At 49.6% G+C, this 17,277-nt stretch overlaps 1 protein-coding gene across 1 annotated transcript in view; it reads left to right on the forward strand.

The window, feature by feature from the left end:
* Positions 1-17,277, forward strand: part of LOC149369469 (nose resistant to fluoxetine protein 6-like) — a 144,164-nt gene that overhangs the window by 48,093 nt on the left and 78,794 nt on the right. Inside the window, exons 5-6 of the mRNA XM_089577726.1 lie at positions 4,415-4,497; positions 14,390-14,563. Of these exons, the coding sequence (XP_089433852.1) occupies positions 4,415-4,497; positions 14,390-14,563 (257 nt within the window). The remainder of the gene's footprint in view (positions 1-4,414; positions 4,498-14,389; positions 14,564-17,277) is intronic.

Consider the following 17,277-nt stretch of genomic DNA (forward strand, 5'->3'; position numbering starts at 1 on the left):
TTCCGCAAGGAAAACACAATAAAACTGGAGCGTGTTCAAAGGAAAGCGGTTAGATTCATTTTTAACAAGTATCGCCGTCACGACTCACCTACAGAACTATTAAGGCAAGCCAACCTTCCTACCATACAAAGTAGAGCCAGACTACTGCGCCTCAAGTTTCTTTTCCTTCTTTTTAATGGCTGCATGAAAATCGATACAAGTAAGTACTTACTGGAATCAAATACACGTAGTGCCAGAACAAAACATGCTAAACATTTAACTGAATACAGATTTCACAACGACATATTCCGATACTCATTTTTCCCACTAGCGATCCGTGAGTGGAACAGCTTGGCTAGCGATGCTGTCAATTGCGCATCACTCGAAGCTTTCATCGCTTACATATCAAGCTATGCTGTATAGTTTAGACCGGGACGCATGCGCGCTATGTTGCTTCTTGATTTGGTTGTCTGTTTGTTTGTTTGATATTTGTCAAAAGATGATGCGTCTTGTCATCTGCTTCTTGAATGTGTACTCACTTTTTAGCTTTTTGTCTCTGTTTTCGTGTGCTAAATATTCTAATCTATCACTTACTCCTCTTTATGGCCATTTTTAGCGTTTATATAAACGAAGATAGAATGCATATCTACTACCTCATCACTTCAAATTGCTTATGACAGTGCCTACTTGAAGTATGTTGCTTTCAGTGTGTAATGTGTCCCTTTCCTGCAACGGCCTCAAATGTGAGGCTCACAGTATGTTCAAATAAATAAAATAAATAAATAAACTTTCACCTGTCAGGGTGGCGGGTGGGCGCGCTGTCTTGCCAGTGTCCGGAACCCACTCAACGTTACAGACGGCAACGCGCGTATAGTTGCCCGATACGCCATCGATTTCGCTCCCTAACCAGGTGCAGCAGTAGTTAACAGCAGTTAATTTTTGCGTTTTGCTTCTATTGAAACGCAGCCGCTGCGGTCATGTTCGAACCCGGGTACTCTGGATCAGTTGCGAGCGCCTTAACCACTGAGCCACCGCGAAGGGTCAGCAGCCGCTTTGGACGGTGACAGAAACAAGGCGGTATTCTGTAGCGTAAAAGATAAGCGCTTGATTCATATCACTCCGTGTCAGATTAGCCCACCGTGGCCAATTGAAGCTGCGAGCGCCTTCGGCAGATCGCGAACGCTGCACCTCAAGATACCCGGCGAAGTGCTTTTCGGAAAACCGTTATGTACTGAGTTGTACTCAAAGCTGCTTACGTTTCTTGTTATGCGGCGTCACTGTCGGCACTGGAAACTGGATTGCGGGACACACATCGTGCTCTAGTCGTTCACTGATACTGGCATGCGATTTACCGCAGGAATCAGCACCTCGTAACTCGCCTCCTCTTCATATGGGCCAAATTTTAACCTATGGTGGATGCCACAGAAAGCATGATCAAGGTGACCAATGTCGCCTGCTATTTTGTACTATCGCTGTACTCAACTTATCCCGCGCATAAACGATAGCTCACGCAATTTAAGGAAGTGTCCGCAAGGTTCGGGATGCGCATTATGTTTTCGGCGTGCAATACGGCAAACAAGACACATGCAACAGCATGTGCAAGTGTCGATTGGTTGGTAGACAGGATATCCCAGCTAGCATAAACACAGGAAGAATGACCCGTTCTGTGCAGATATAAGGTCATGTTCTAGGAAACGGAAATTTAGTTCTGAAATTTCGATTTCGGCGCCAGACATGTATGTGCACTCGCAAGCAAGACGTTTTAAACTTATAACGGAAACTTTGCAGCTGCGCTTACGCTTAACTAACTAGCGTTAACGCTGAAGAACTAGTGAGTGTTCTGTACCTGTACAGAACAACCTGTACCCGCCTGCATATCAGAGAAAAAGGTAAAATATAGGTGCAAGTTTTCGTGAATCCACATAATAGGCGATAAAAAGGAGTCTTATTCACAGGCAAGAAATTTATATCAGCAACATGGGAGCTCATAAAGCAGTGAAAGAAACACCAGGCTCCTCCTGAAAATAAAAAAGTGGAATAATCCTTGTTATCGGCCTGCGCCTGGTGCAATAAATTAAATTTCAATAAAAAATATTTTCAGGAATTTCACACCGGAAGCTACGTTCCTCAGTCCAACAGCAGTTGTTTCACATGACGGTTATTTTGAAGTTGAACTGAAAAGCGGGACAGACATGTCGTGCCATCCATGATTAGTTGAATACCAAAAAGTTTTGCGCGCACCAGTGCCTTTCTTCTCTTTTAATCCGCGACGATATTTACTTGAAATCGCTTGCTTTAACACTACTTATTTCAATGTTACGGCTATGCGTTCCTGGAGTTTTGTTGTTTCGGGACGGCACACGTTTTGTTATGTTACAAGTTTTCACTGAAATATTGTTCGCTCAAGTGCTCATTTGTTCAGCCTGGAGATGGGTGCACACAAGCGGTAGAGTTTGCGTGGACTGCTTTATTTACACGCGCGTACTTAAAGGTGCAGTGAAGAGGAATCTGAACTCGTCTTTTTGCAGCTGAAACTCCATCTACACGTTCCGAGGTTTCAGACTTATTGGCCTGTGTGGCCGATTTCCCTAATTAAATCGAATTAACGTCCGGCTCCCGCCTTTCTTTTTTTAATTCTCCCCGTGCGGTGGGCGGAGTCGACCAACGCGTGGAGTGCCTTTCACCCAGTCCCGTGGTGGCTTGCCGCTCTGCCATCGGCGGAGTAATACTTTGTAATCCGCAGTAGCAAATAGTCCGCGCGTATTTTTATTTCTGCGGGCTTATTTTGCGGCTATATTATCTGCGAATAAAATTATTTATTCACGGAAACCTAAAAACAAAATAAAGCGAAAGAAAAGCCTCCACACAGCTGGCTGAAAGGCACTCAACGCGTTGGTCGACTCCGCCCACCGTGTGGCGAGAATTCAAAAAATAAAGGCGGGAGCCGGATGTTAATTTGATTTAATTAGGGAAATCGGCCACACAGGGCAATAAGTCGCAGTTTCTAAGAATGCTTGGAACGTGTAGATCGAGTTCCCGCGGCAAAAAGACGACTTCACATTCCTCTTCACTGCACCTTTAAGGTAAGGACAACGCGGCAAGCTATGAAAAAAAAAATGGTACGTGTAACGTTAAGAGACAGCAATAGGGCTGAATGGATCAGGGGGCGGGTTAATGACGTCATCTCGAATTATTTAGCCTAGCAGAGGGCGGCAGAAAGCTAGGTGGGCGGATGAAATTAAGAACACTGCGGGAATAGTATGGCCGCAGCTGGCACAGGACAGGGTTAATTGGAGAGATATGAGAGAAGCGTTTGTTCTGCAGTGGGCGTACTCAGGCTGATGATGATGATGACTGCGTCGTGTTTAGTAAACCTCTTCCTACTCCCTTGTTATGGAGAATACTAAGAGCACTTTGCTACGTATATGGATCGAGCCTTTTTCGACTACAGTTGTATTCGGATACAACTCAAGAATGGAGCAGCAAATGCACCTCAAAGAGGCAGCTCACAAACCAAGTGACGTCGACCTATTATCTTCACGTCGCGGTCAACCGCATTCCATATACCAGTGTGACATGCAAGGCGGTTGACCGCCCCGTGGGGATAATAGGTCGACGGCACTTGTTTGTGAGCTGCCTCGTTGAGGTGCATTTACTGCCTTGTTATTGAGTTGTTTCCGACGATAGCAGGGCCGCATTTAGGGCCGTATTAATTTTAAGAAAAACAATAAACATGTGATAAACAATCACTGGACATAATCTTGATCAATGTTCGCATGCCCCCAGGTGCCACAGGCAGTTCCGCTCACTCACAGTCCACGCATATTTGATGAATGGAAGGCTGCTGGCCTTCCGTGACGCCTTCCAAAGCGCAGTGCGGCGGTTCCGCAAACGGGCTAGTCCCAGAGGGAAAACTTGCGCGTTGCGGACTTTTTTAGTCGGCCAATATTTGTCTACGTTATTTGATTCGTGACCTCTCTCTACCAAGGCCGCAGCGACCTTTTAATCACCGTGAATTGCTGGTTTCATGCCCTCACGAACAAGAAACAACGGCATTGATGTACAGTCTTTGTCAAAAGTAACCAGGCTGCATGGTTTGCTTCTAGATTGTAGATTGCTTCTAGATTGTAGCCCTTGTGACTTTCCTAAAGATCAGAAGTTGTTGGAAGGTAAGAAGACCCCCCGTCCTTACCTTTAACAACCATTTCAGCTTTAGGGAAGCTGTAAGGGCTCCCTCCACTGTACGAGCTAGAAGCAAACCATGCAGCCTGGTTACTTTTGACAAAGACTGTACATGCTGAGGGATACAGTCTGTTCCAGCTCACAGTTTCTAGACGTATATGTCTGTGGCAGAGTAAGCCTTCTGAATCACTGGCGTACCACGGGGCGCCAATATAGCCCACTACCATCATCGCTGCACGCCGCCTTCTCGCAGGGCGGTCCTGGGAGCCATCGGATTGCTCATGGCGGCGGGGACCATCGCCGATGTCTGCGTCCCGAAGGAGGGCAAGTCAAGCGGTGAGTCGGCATGGCAGTGTTCACAACGTCGTGTGAGCCAGCCTGTCGTAATCTGACTGCATTGTGTCAGCGATTTTGTTCTTGACTGTCGAGTGAAAGACTGGGAGAAACAGCCTTTGTGTGCCGCCTTTTGCAAGGCGAAGCTGCTCGTTTTCTTGGCTGGTGTCATTTAAGAATGGATAGGATGGAATGAATGATATTAGTGACGCCCGATCGTGACAGGTCAAACACACGCTTACAATATAGGAGGGTGTGCAAGACCTCTTTGATTGGTCTTCAGAAGTAGAGAAAAGGTTTAGGTTTATTATATTGCAGGACATAATTTAATCTAACTTGTATCACGCTCTATACTCTTCACCTCGAGGGAAAGAAAGTGAGGGCGACAGTTGTAACGAACCCCGCTCCCGCCCCCCGAGTGCGGCCAGTTCCAGGTCCACTGATGGCTGACTGAGAAGGGCGCCCATGCACTTTCAGGCCCAGTTGGCCGTCGTGTCTCAGGCCCATCTATACAACGTCCTAGTTGGACGAACGGCGAATGCCCCATACTAACACTCCGTTGGTGACTGCGCTCAGTCCAGAGCAAGTCTCTAATACAGTCCTCTCTATAAAAGCCATCGCTATAAAAGCCATCCTCGCTATAAAAAGAGGTGCGGTTTCTGGGGATAGATTTTGTCCCCGCTATGGCGACATCTGTACGCCCTAGCGGGAACGTTGCGTGGTTCCGCACGCCGGGCGGTGAGAACAGTGTTGAAACGAGAGCTGTGCCCTGGCTATGACACATACGTTGGGTTGTCCACAGATATTACGCCCGGCAAGGGTTAAAAAAAAAATCCATGCGTGTGGAGCGAGCGAATGAAGGCTAAATAATATTGTTATCGATCGCAAAGTGCAAGCATGGATATTTTGCAAATCTCTCTATAGAACACTTTACGCAGAGACAACGGTGTCGCCACCGATGCAGTGCTAATGACCGCAAACTTCTACTGCTGGTCCGCCACAATGTAGCCACGATGGGTCGGGAAGTGTTGCTTGTGTGACCACAAAGAAATTCAGAAGAGTAACGGATCGGGCTAGTTGGTGCACGTTTAAGATGTTTCGAAAGCGCTAAAATAACACATACAAAGAAAGGATATGACAGGAATGAGCACTACGTCCAACAGTTTATTTCTTGAAACCGCAAGTGCTTTTCGCAGTGGCCAAAGGCTACTATGACGTGGCAGAAGACTACGTGCGCGATGAAACAGTGTAGCAGCCGAGATTGACAGAAACGAGATGACATGTGCAAGACTACGTTGGTACACTCAGGAATGCGAGTTCTTTTTTTGACAGTGAAACGGAAGGAGCGCTGACACAATTGCTTCCCAGTAATGCTATTTTCTGTGCTTAGATAATCTCTCGGGTAAGTTGATCACGACTACGTCCGATAATATGACACTGATTTAACAATGGAGCACAGTTCCGGCACTTACTGCAGTGAATGGCTAGGTTGCTTGCGGACGAATTTCTAACACTATTGTTGTGCTGGCGTAGCGGGTCGTTGAGAGAACAGCCTCCTGAGTGCTCAAGGATGCAGGATCGAATCCTGGCCGCGGCAGCCGCTTTTCAATGGAGGCGAGAACCAAAGCGCCGATGTGCTGTGCGATGTCAGTGCACGTTAAAGAACCCAGGTTGTCGAAATTTCCGTAGCCCTCAGCTACAACGACTCTCACAGCCCGAGTCGTTTGGGAAGTTAAACCCCATAAACCTAACCAAACATTTATATCCCACCGCACCATTAACCTTCCCATGGCCTGACGGTAGGAATAAAAATTGCTCAAAAGCGAGGCTTTCTTCACTAGGCGGACTGCGATACAGGCCACGTTATTCATGCCACAGCTTTATTGAACTCCAACATAGTGATTCGGTACACCCTTCTAATTACAGCTGAAAGCAACGACACAAGTTGATTATCGCTAGCTGATGCTCTCTGCTAGGCTTCAGGATGGCAAGAGCGCTATTTTCTTATTGACGGCGACATGCATGCCGAATATTATACGTTGCAGAGAGCCCATCCACTCGGTGCACTCGCTTACATTTCTCCGGAAGATAACGCGCATGCAACAATAATCTGAATCACTATCATTCTCTTTCTCGGCTTCTGTAGAAGTAAAAAACGATGCGCAGTATCGTGTCAGCCCAAAACGATGGTTAGGGGTTTAACGTCGCAAAGCGACTCAAGGTAAGAAACAAGCCGCATTGGAGACGCCATCGAAATGTAACCGCTGCAAGCGGGATTAAACCTGTCTTTAGGGTCAGCAGCTGAGCATCCGCGGCAGCTGTATTAGCCAAATGAGATGCAGAAAATGGTATGGAGTGAATATATATTTGCAACTAAATTCTATAAACAGTCATCTTACCTCCGATATTAATAAGCCTGGTTGGCTGGGTCCCCGTCGCGCACGACGGTGGAGAGTCAACAGCTGAATGCGCAGATGCCATCGAGCAATCGCTCTCGGTGAACAAAACGGCCCGTTATTCATATTGTCACCGACAAACGCAGCAGGAAGCGTGAAGCACAGCCGTTTTCTAGGACGAGGCTCGCCGAACCGCCAAGCTCATTCAAGACAAAGAAGACGCTCGAACACGCGCTGGGAGACAAGGTTCGCCTAGCAGGTGGCGCCGGCAGAGTGTCAGCAGTGTGGCATTGCCCCCCTCCCTTCCAAGAGGCATCGTCTCGATGCCGCACGGGCGAGAAAAAAAATAATAATAAAGGTAAGGCGGAAAGTTAACCGCGCGAGTGTCGCCGTGAAGAGGGACTAACGGGAGTAATACGGCTTCATTTGCGCCACGTGGACGACTTCGGACATAGGTTGTCGTTGTCGAGAGGACCGGACAGTTCCTTGCGGGAGCACCTCGTAGGTCACCGCGCTGAGGCGGCGTAACACCTGGTCGGGACCATAGTAACGGCCAAGAAGCTCGCAAACGGGTCGGGCTCCACACCCAGACTTGGTCACCGGGTGTGTAAATCACCTCCCTGCGGCGGAGGTTGTAACGCTTGGCGTCGCGTTGTTGTTGGCGCCGGATTCGTTGTCGAGCCACATGGCGAGCGGCTTCGGCGTCACGAACAAATTGGTCAGCGGCCACGACAGAACAAGGAGCAGGGTCCAGGAGAAGCAGGGCGTCCAGCATGGTCAAGGCTTCGCGACCGTGCACCAAATGGAACGGAGTGAAGCGTGTCGTTTCGTGTAGTACAGTGTTGTACGCGAACGTGATGTAAGGCAGTATCCGGTCTCAGTTTCCATGGCCATCGTCGACATGAATCGAAATCATATCGGCAATTGTCTTGTTAAGCCGATCAGTCAGTCCGTTCGTTTGCGGATGGTAGGCTGTAGTCTTCCGATGGCTGGTGCCACTGAGACGAAGTACCTCGCTCGTTAGTGCCGACGTAAACGCGGTTTCCCTGTCAGTTAATACGACTGTAGGGGCTCCGTGACGAAGCACAATGTTGCGAATGAAGAAATGTGCAACTTCGGCTGCGGTACCACAGGGAAGGCCCTTGGTCTCACAGTAGCGGCTAAGATAGTGGCAACAGCAATATACCGGTTACCCATGGAAGACGCCGGAAATGGGCCGAGTAAGGCCATGCCGACCTGTTGAAATGGGAGGCGCGGGGGATCAATAGGCTGCAGCAGCCCGGCTGGTTTAGTAGGCGGCGTTTTCCGGCGCTGGCACTCACGACAGGTTGGTACGTAGCGGTGAACAACCGCAGCAAGCCTGGGCCAGTAGTACTTGTGACGTATGCGCGCCAACGTGCGGGAAAACCCAAGGTGGCCCGAAGGAAGGTCGTCGTGGCACGCACGCAGAACTTCGTCATGAAGCGCTGTAGGTACTGCAAGCAGATAGACAGTGTCCGTTGGGCCGTAATTCTTTTTGTAGAGGACACCATCACGCAAGCAAAACGATGACAGTCCGCGCTTGAAGAGTCGAGGAGGAGATGGAGCGGTTCCTTCGAAATGCTCGATGAGGGGAAGCAGTTCGGAGTCGGCACTCTGTTGGCGGGCAAGAGTGGACGCGGTGACAGCACCGAGGAAAGCGGAATTGTCGTCGGACTCGTCCGCGGGGCAGGGAATAGGAGCGCGGGACAGACAGTCAGCATCGCTGTGTTTCTGTCCGGACTTGTGCACGATGGTGACATCCAATTCTTGCAACCGAAGGCTCCATCGAGCAAGCCGCCCCAAGGGATCTTTCAGATTCGCCAGCCAACACAGTGAATGATTATAGCTCACAACCCGAAATGGGCGGCCATACAAGTACGGACGAAATTTCGTAACGGCCAACAGCGCAGCCAGACATTCCTTTTCCGTGGTGGAATAGTTGACTTCAGAACGGGATAAAGTGCGACTGGCCACTGAACAAGAACCGCACCGAGACCAACGTTACTGGCGTCAGTGCAAAGTTCCGTGTCGGCCTGCTCGTCGAAGTGGCCAACTACAGGCGTACATTGGAGACGGGACTTGAGTTCTGTGAAGGCTCTTTCTTGGTCCTGGCCCCAGAAGAAGGGTTCAGCGTCTTTGGTCAGGCTGGTCAGAGGCTCAGCTAGCTTCGATAAATTATGAACAAACCGGCGATAGTATGCGCAGAGGTCCAAGAAACGACGTAGGCTCCGTTTGTTTGTGGGCTTGGGGAAGGCAGCTACGGCGGCCGTCTTTTCGGGGTCTGGACTAACGCCTCGAGCGCTGACATTGTGCCCAAGAAACTTCAGCTCATGAAACGCAAAGTGACATTTTTCCGGTTTGAGAGAGAGACCAGTGGAACGTGTGGCTTTGAAAACAGCACGCAAACGTTTCAGGTGCTCATCGAACGTGTCGGAGAAAATCACGACATCGTCGAGATATACGAGGCACGACTGCCACTTCAGGCCAGACAGCACGGTGTCCATCATTCGTTGGAATGTGGCAGGAGCCGAGCACAAGCCAAAAGGGAGCACCTTAAACTCGTATAAACCGTCTGGGGTAATAAAGGCGGTCTGCTCTCGGTCGCGTTCGTCCACCTCTATTTGCAAATACCCACTGCGGAGGTAAAGGGACGAAAAGTAGGTTGCATGGCGCAGGCGGTCTAGGGAATCATCAATGCGTGGCAGAGGGTACATATCCTTTTTTGTGACGTTATTGAGGCGCCTGTAATCTACGCAGAACCTAAGGGTGCCATCTTTTTTCGTGACGAGGACAACAGGCGATGCCCAGGGGCTCGTGGACGGTTGTATGACGTCGTCCTGGAGCATCTGTGTAACTTGGCGGCGGATGGCGTCACGTTCTTTTGAAGACACACGATAAGGGCGCTGACATAGTGGTCGTTGGTCGTCAGCAACGATAATTCGGTGCTTGGTAAGCGGCGTCTGTCGCACCTTGGAAGTGGATGGAAAACAGTCGCGGAAGGAACAGATGAGATTTTCTACGGAGCGTTTCTGACTGGCCAAGAGGTGCGGGTTTACGTCGGTCGGGATGGCTGTAGCCGTCGCGTCGTCGAGGTCTGACGTCGTGGACAAAGAGCACTGCCTGGTGCACTCTCCGAGCTCGTCAAAGTAAGCGACGACCTCTGTCTTCGTGAGATGCTACGGTTCACGTGTAAAGTTGGTGACTAAGACATCGGTACGACCGTTGGCGAGTTCAACTAGGCCTCGGGCTACACAAACTTGCCGAGCGAGTAGCAGCGACATGTTCGCTTCCCAGACGCCTGTACGGGCAATGCTGCAGAATATGGCCTGGCTCCCCGCAGTGGTAGCAGAGCGGGCGATCGTTGAACGTGCGCCACACGTGCGCTTTGCTGATAGGAGGGCGCAGGTCCTGCTGCTGCTCGACGGGGCGCAGGTAACGGTGGGGTGGTCGTGGTCCGGGAACGGGAACGGGGCGAAACACTTGCGGAGCGAGGGCAGGTCGGCGCAGGGCATCGCTGTAAGACAGGACTTGCGGCTCCGGTAGTGGTGCTGGTGGTGGCTGCACCGCTCGCTGGATTTCGGCACGGATGACGTCCCCTATTGAAGGTATGCTTGGCGATGGAGCATCCAAGCGGAGGTGTCGCAGTTCTTCGCGGACGATGCTTCGTACAACCTCTCGCAGCGCCTCGTCCCCGGGGCCTGACAAGGACGCGAAGTAGTGAGTGGCCGCTACATTCACCTGACGGCCGTATTGGGCACTCCGTTCCTGCAACCAACGTTCCATACTCGTAGCTTCCTTGGCGAAGGCGGCGACGGTTAGCGGAGGGTAGCGCATGAGGCCAGCGAACAGCTGCTCCTTCACCCCACGCATAAGGTGCCGCACCTTTGTAGCTTCAGGCATGGCAGGGTCGGCCCTATTGAAGAGGCGTGTCATGTCCTCTATAAAGATGGCCACGCTCTCGTTGGACTGCTGAGACCTCGAGCGAAGGGCAATCTCAGCATTTTACTTCCGTTGGCTCGAGCTGAAGGTGGCGAGCAACTCGCGGCGAAAAGCTGCCCAGTTGGGGAAGGAAGCCTCGTGGTTCTCAAAGCAAGTTTCCGCAGAGTCGAACAGTGAAAAATACACATTCATCAGTTCGCGCTCGTCGTCCCACTGGTTGAATGCGGCCACACGGTCAAAACTGGCCAACCAATTCTCTACATCCTCGAACCGGTCGCCATGGAAGGATGGTGGCGACCGAGGTGCGAGAAGGACGAACGGCGGAGCACTGCCGGAGCATTGACCTGTCTGGCTGCCAGTGGTGGACGTCATAGCTCTCACAGGCCTTGTCACTGGCTCAAACTCGGGTTGCAAGCCTCGCAGGCGACGGCTCGCTTTGTGGACGGGTGTGGCGTCCGCGCGTTGAGGAGAAGCGTCATGGCTGTCGTTGGGGTCAGCGTACATGGGATGGCACCCAGCATGGCTACACCAAATGCCACCGACAAACGCAGCAGGAAGCGTGAAGCACAGCCGTTTTCTAGGAAGAAGCTCGCCGAACCACCAAGCTCATTCACGACAAAGAAGACGCTCGGCCACGCGCTGGGAGACAAGGTTCGGCTACCAGGTGGTGCCGGCAGAGTGTCAGCAGTGTGGCAATATATTCACAAGCGCAAGTCTTCTTTAAAGTTTTAGGGCACAAAAAATGCTCGTATAAGCATCGACGCGGTATTTTTTCTCCTAAAACAAGGCGAGAAGCAACAAGCCACACGTAAACAATTGCAGACACACGAACGCGACGAACTTCTTGTAGTTCAATATGGTGTCGCTACTAGAAGTCGCCCTCATCTTTGCGTTTCCTACCGGGGATTTAAAAAGGACAGCGCCCCTAGAGGCTTGTTGAAAAGGTCTATAGTCTCGCAATAGGGTTTTGGAACACCTGCTCGCGTCCAGTGCCCCGCGGACGTGAGGGCGAGAGTCCATTTCACCTCACAGATACGTGGCACTCTGCCAGTGCGCAACGAGCCACATGGCGTGGCTCGTTGACCTGACATACTTTTGGCTGCCAGTCTGGGCAGATTAGTTAAGGTAAACGTTGTTCTGGAACCACAGAGAACATGAAGTCGAGCATCAGGGCGAACGTCTTTTACAAAAATTACTTTCGCCATTGATTGTTCATAGATTTTTACGAATAAAATGAACAGACTTTCTATTGATCAATATTAAACGATAACCTATAGACAGTGAAAATTCTACAGACAATATGTAATTTATGGGCGTACATATTTGGCAGCTTTTTTTCTATGGCGGTCTATAGACTATCAATACAAGAAACAAGCATCTATAGGAGGGCAATAGAGTCTATAAGAAGTATATAGAAACCCAGTGGAAAGAAAAAAATGATAGGTTGGTTGGTTTTGGTTTATGGGGTTTAACGTCCCAAAGCGACTAAGGCTATGAGTGACGCCGTAGCGGAGGGCTCCAGAAATTTCGACCACCTGGGGTTCTTTAACGTGCACTGTACCAATAAGAGACTGGAAGCGGGGAGAGTAGCGGAGGGACAAACACGGGTCAGTGACATCGTAGTCGAAACCAAAAGAAAGAAATGGGCTTGGGCAGGGCACGTAATGCGAAGGCAAGATAACCTCTGGTTCTTAAGGGTGACGGAGTAAATTCCTAGGGAAGGCAAGCATAACAGCGAGCAGCAGAAAGTTAGATGCGCAGATGAGATTAAGAACATCGGGAGGATACGGTGGCCGCAGTTTGTAAAGGACAGCGTTAATTGGAGAGATGGGGTAGAGGTATTTGCCCTGCAGTGGGCTTAGTTAGGCTCATGGTGATGATGATCCGAACTAACGGGTATGCAGCCCCTTCCTGCGCTTATATGCTATAACTGGTAGCTTCTCGTGTTATCTGTTAAAAATTTTCTTTTTGATGGTTCAGTCCGGTATTTTAAGCGAAGAATGTTTTCTATGTAAGCTGAACAGCAGGTGAGCGCCGGGATGCGTCAGCCAGCGAACGCAGTGATAGACGGTGAACGAGCTGCCCATGACTAACAAAAGCAGCTACGTCGTGGCATGTTAAATGCCGCAGCCGGCGAAGGAAGAAGAGCGTGCTGTCCAAATAAGAAAAGTTGCAGACGGCAGACGCACCTCAAGCCCCGAAAGAAGCCGAGGCCACCATTCGCGCTGCTATGGCTTGAGGAACGCAATCGGACTAAGGCGAGGGGATGTTCATTAGTACAAACATTTGACCAATAGCCGCGAGCGGATACCACCCTGTAAGTATTGTGCATCTTTGCTGTGAAGACTTTTAAAAATTTTCGCGCTTTAACCACTGGCTCGTTTGCGATTAAACTTTGCACAAAGCTTCGGTACTGCGGTAACTTTGTTTCGTGGTAAGTTTGTCAGCTGCACTTTTTTTTTTACTTTCCACGCTTTCCACAGTGCATACTTTGGGTTCTCTGTATACTACAGGGAATCATGTAAGGTATTTTCGTGCAAGAGCCGGAGAAGGCTCCTGTTATTATTGTTGTCGTTCAGCCAGTTGGAGAAATCCTCCTATTAAGTGATCAACCTCTGCATGATGCAATCCCGCAATCCTCTGCGCCGAGATTGAGGAACCAAAAGTCGCCAACGCCGAATATTCGCCGAGGGGTGGTTATGGCGGTATCCTTTGTCTTCCGACAAAAGCGGCACGACGGCAAAGGTGCTGCGGCGAGCGCGCGGGTCCTTTGTCGACGCCACTGCCGCCCTTCGGTCGCAACGCGGCGCTGGCACCTCAGCGCTGACGATAACGGGATTGCATCATTCGCGGCTAATTCAGGCAGGTACTGTTGCCAAACTTAGTGCCAGACAAAAGTTACCTCCACACTCATTCAATGTGCTTAATTTGACCGCCAATGGGCCAGCGGGTCAGGCGGGAAAATTTTTAAAAGTCCATGATAACGATGCACATTACTGCATAAGCCGAGCTGAAATGCTGCGCGTTACGACGAGATAGACTAAGTATGTTAGAAACATATTAGAATATTCGAAGTGTATTAAAAACACCTACACAACCAGGAAATTTTGTGCGAACACATTCTGTATGCAGCCTCCAAAGGAGATGCCTTTCAAAATTTATGCTAAGAAACTTCAGCAAAATTGGTCTGAAGGTCATATGAATATTCAAAGAGAAGGCGGAATTTTGTATCAACGGTCTTATTTTTAGCTCCCAATAATGGTACTTAGTTTTGCTTGCATTCGGAACCATCAGCAGTTTAACTAATTGTCACTGTATTTTTCTTAAAAGCCACATTTCCGCTGTCTGGGCCACGAGGTAATCTAATAGAGATGGCGGGTGTAGAATTGTTATTTCAAGTACAAAATTAAAAACTTCTCATGCCATGCAAGACGTGTACGCAGTCCTCGTGGATAATAATGGCGTCTATAGCTACGTGACAACGGTATTCGCTACACTAAATGGATGCACTTGCATTTACTCCCTTCGCCCTGCGACAGTGGGAGTGGCAGTGCTGCGATGCTTCTCGGTGCCTGCTAACCTGCGGATGCTGGGAACCCGGACCAACAAGGCTTCGCCCGCGCACAGCCTCCGCTTCATGCACGGCATGCGCGCCGTCAGCATCTACCACGTGGTGTTCGGACATGCAACGTTCGAGTACTCCTTCGCCAGCGGTGAGCCATACTTGGAAAGGGGGCGTCATGCCGCGGTCCACCATGTTCTTAGGAGACACTAACTGGGGCCGGAACCCAAATTTTATGCTGGTGGTTGTCGTGTGGATTCTTTACCTTTATACAATCACTAATCAAGAATCACGACACGAAATCCTTCGGCATGCAACTTTCCCATGTGGTCACTGCGCATACGCAACAGCGAACATGGTCTGGCACAGGTTTACGCTGTACCAAAGCAGACGCTGTACGCCTGCGCTGTGCTAGTACTCTGTGAAAATAGCATGTTCTAAAACATGGTTTCAAATTTTTAACTACTTCCTCTTTGCGCGTAGTGTTTGACGTCGTAACACAAAGAAGTGTGAGGATGAAAGGAGAGAGAAAAAGTACGGCACGCCACGTTGACTGGTTGGAACACTCGCCACTAGTGACGTCATGGGGAGAGATCTGACTGGTGCAGTGCCGGACGGTCACTGTATATGCTGCTTGAATGAGCAACCGTACGGGACAATGCGGGACGGTTGCCTAACCTACGGTTCACCTTACACTTCTACTCACAGTTGCTAACACTTGGACTAGCATCTGCATTATGCACTAGGCCAGTTGAAATTTGCATTGCCTCAATAGCAAATGACCAGTGATTTTTTTTTTTTACAATTATCGGCATATAGTGCAATCCCCATCGGCGTGACGTCACTGCACGAATGCAGGAGCTCAAAACAGGCCCCCGCGACATGCACTGAATGGCTTGAAAACGCGGTGGGTTGCGTAGCTAGGAGAACGGTGCAGTGTGCGTTCCTCTAGACAATGCATTTAACTACCGACGCCTCTCCTCTCGCTTGCAGCGTTGCACTGGACGCGGTGGGAAAAAGTAAATGGGGACGCTAGAGTCGCTAAGGGGTGCATGTAAAGATATACCTATATGCCTCTGGGGTGCTTGTTTTGAAAGCGCGCTTGCAACATAGCCACTGCAACGCCAGGAGTGTTAGCTCCTTCATGAGAGATTTCAACGCCATAGCGTGAACACTGTGGAAATGGCCGTGCCAACGAAACTCCAGTACTCCGTTGCCGAGAAAGTGGACATTGTGCTCGCTTATGTGAGCGCGCAAATGGACGCGGAGATGGCAGCGAGACTGCATGCTGCCGCCCAACATCCTGGCCTTCGTGTGACAACTCGCCCCACATTCATATCGATATTTAATCGATTTAGGATCACGGAATCAGTTCACGCTCAGAAAGTGAAGCGACCAGCTAGTGCAGCCGATGATTTGGACATCGATGTGCTGACATGCGTCGCTGTCAGGCGGGAAGCTAGCGCTAGGGTAATTGCAAGCACATATGGAGAGAGTTCGGCATGAGTTTGGAGGTCACTTTGAAGAGACAGCTACCACACATAACATGCGTGCCTGCACCAGCAACTGACACCAAAAGACTTTCAAAAACGGCTCGATTTTTGCAGCTCGTGTCATTCAATGCGACTAAGATGCTGACTTTTTGAACATAGCGCTTTGGACCGACGAGGCCCACTTTTTCCGCGATTCGAATGTCGATTTGCACGACGCACATTTATTGGTGCGGTAGAACCCCACCTGGCTTCATGAGCTTAAGCACCAGGTAAGGTGGTCAGCCAACGTTAAGTGTGACATTTATAACGGCCGCATTGTTGGTCATTACTCCATCAATGGCAACCGTATTAAAAATAAGTACACAGAGTGCGTTTCAAAGGGCGTCGTTTACGAATTTGCTTCAGAGCTTCCGCTTTCTGCAATGAAAAAAACAGTGGCTCCAGCATCCCAGGTAGCACGTGACAGCGGGCCAATATTAGAATACCGTGCGCAAAGCATGGCCCTAAGTAGGCCCAGAGTACTCATTTAGAATCTGATACTGGCTGATCCACTCATTACCACATCCTATGATGACCCTGGTTGTCCGTCGCTTTCCCAGTACTGGCTGTGCCGTCATAAAATCTTGGTTATCATGAGCTAGGTTAGCCAGAATTATCCCACTCTGCCATTGTCGGTAGTGCTAGCTTAAAATTGTGGCTATCAGCGGCCATGTTAGCCAGAGTTCCCCCACCGTTTGCCAGAATTGGCGATGCCATTCAAGAAAGCTGTCTATCTCGGCCTAGCTTTTCCATCACTCATCGGGTGTTAAAAGTATACTGGCAAACGCTGGTCAACCTTGTGCCATTTGCTAAAACGACATGGCAACGTTCATTATTGCTGAAACAGAGAGCGGCAGTTCATATTTTTGGAACTCGTAAAATTTGATTTGAGCTGTCTTTAAGAGGTGTGAGACCTGTATAGACCTATCTCACCTCAGTTTAACTATAACTGGCATGTATACGCTTCCAAAGTGGATGTTTTACGTTGATCCTTGACATCTAAGCACATCATAGCATACGAGTAGTAATAGAGTACTAGCGCTGTGCTATTAAACGACTACGACTGCTGCAATTCTGTAATAATACCCATGCTACGCGGACTTTTATGTGTCATTTGAGTCGAATGGCATTCGACACTTCTAATGGCATTCGGACGCAATGGAGTTGTGCGGTGCTACACAGCAACTTCCAAACACATTTGGAAGCATTCAAAACACAAGCACTCGCTGTATAGCTGCCGCCGTCGAGTTTTGTTTTTGTTACTTTGCTGATTTTGAGTGGAACAACAACGTGACGACGACAACGGTGATGGTGTGTACTATGCTTATTCCGT

Source organism: Amblyomma mixtum, chromosome 1, assembly GCF_055824585.1.
Source record: "Amblyomma mixtum isolate Tamu chromosome 1, ASM5582458v1, whole genome shotgun sequence".
Classification (NCBI taxonomy): domain Eukaryota; kingdom Metazoa; phylum Arthropoda; class Arachnida; order Ixodida; family Ixodidae; genus Amblyomma; species Amblyomma mixtum.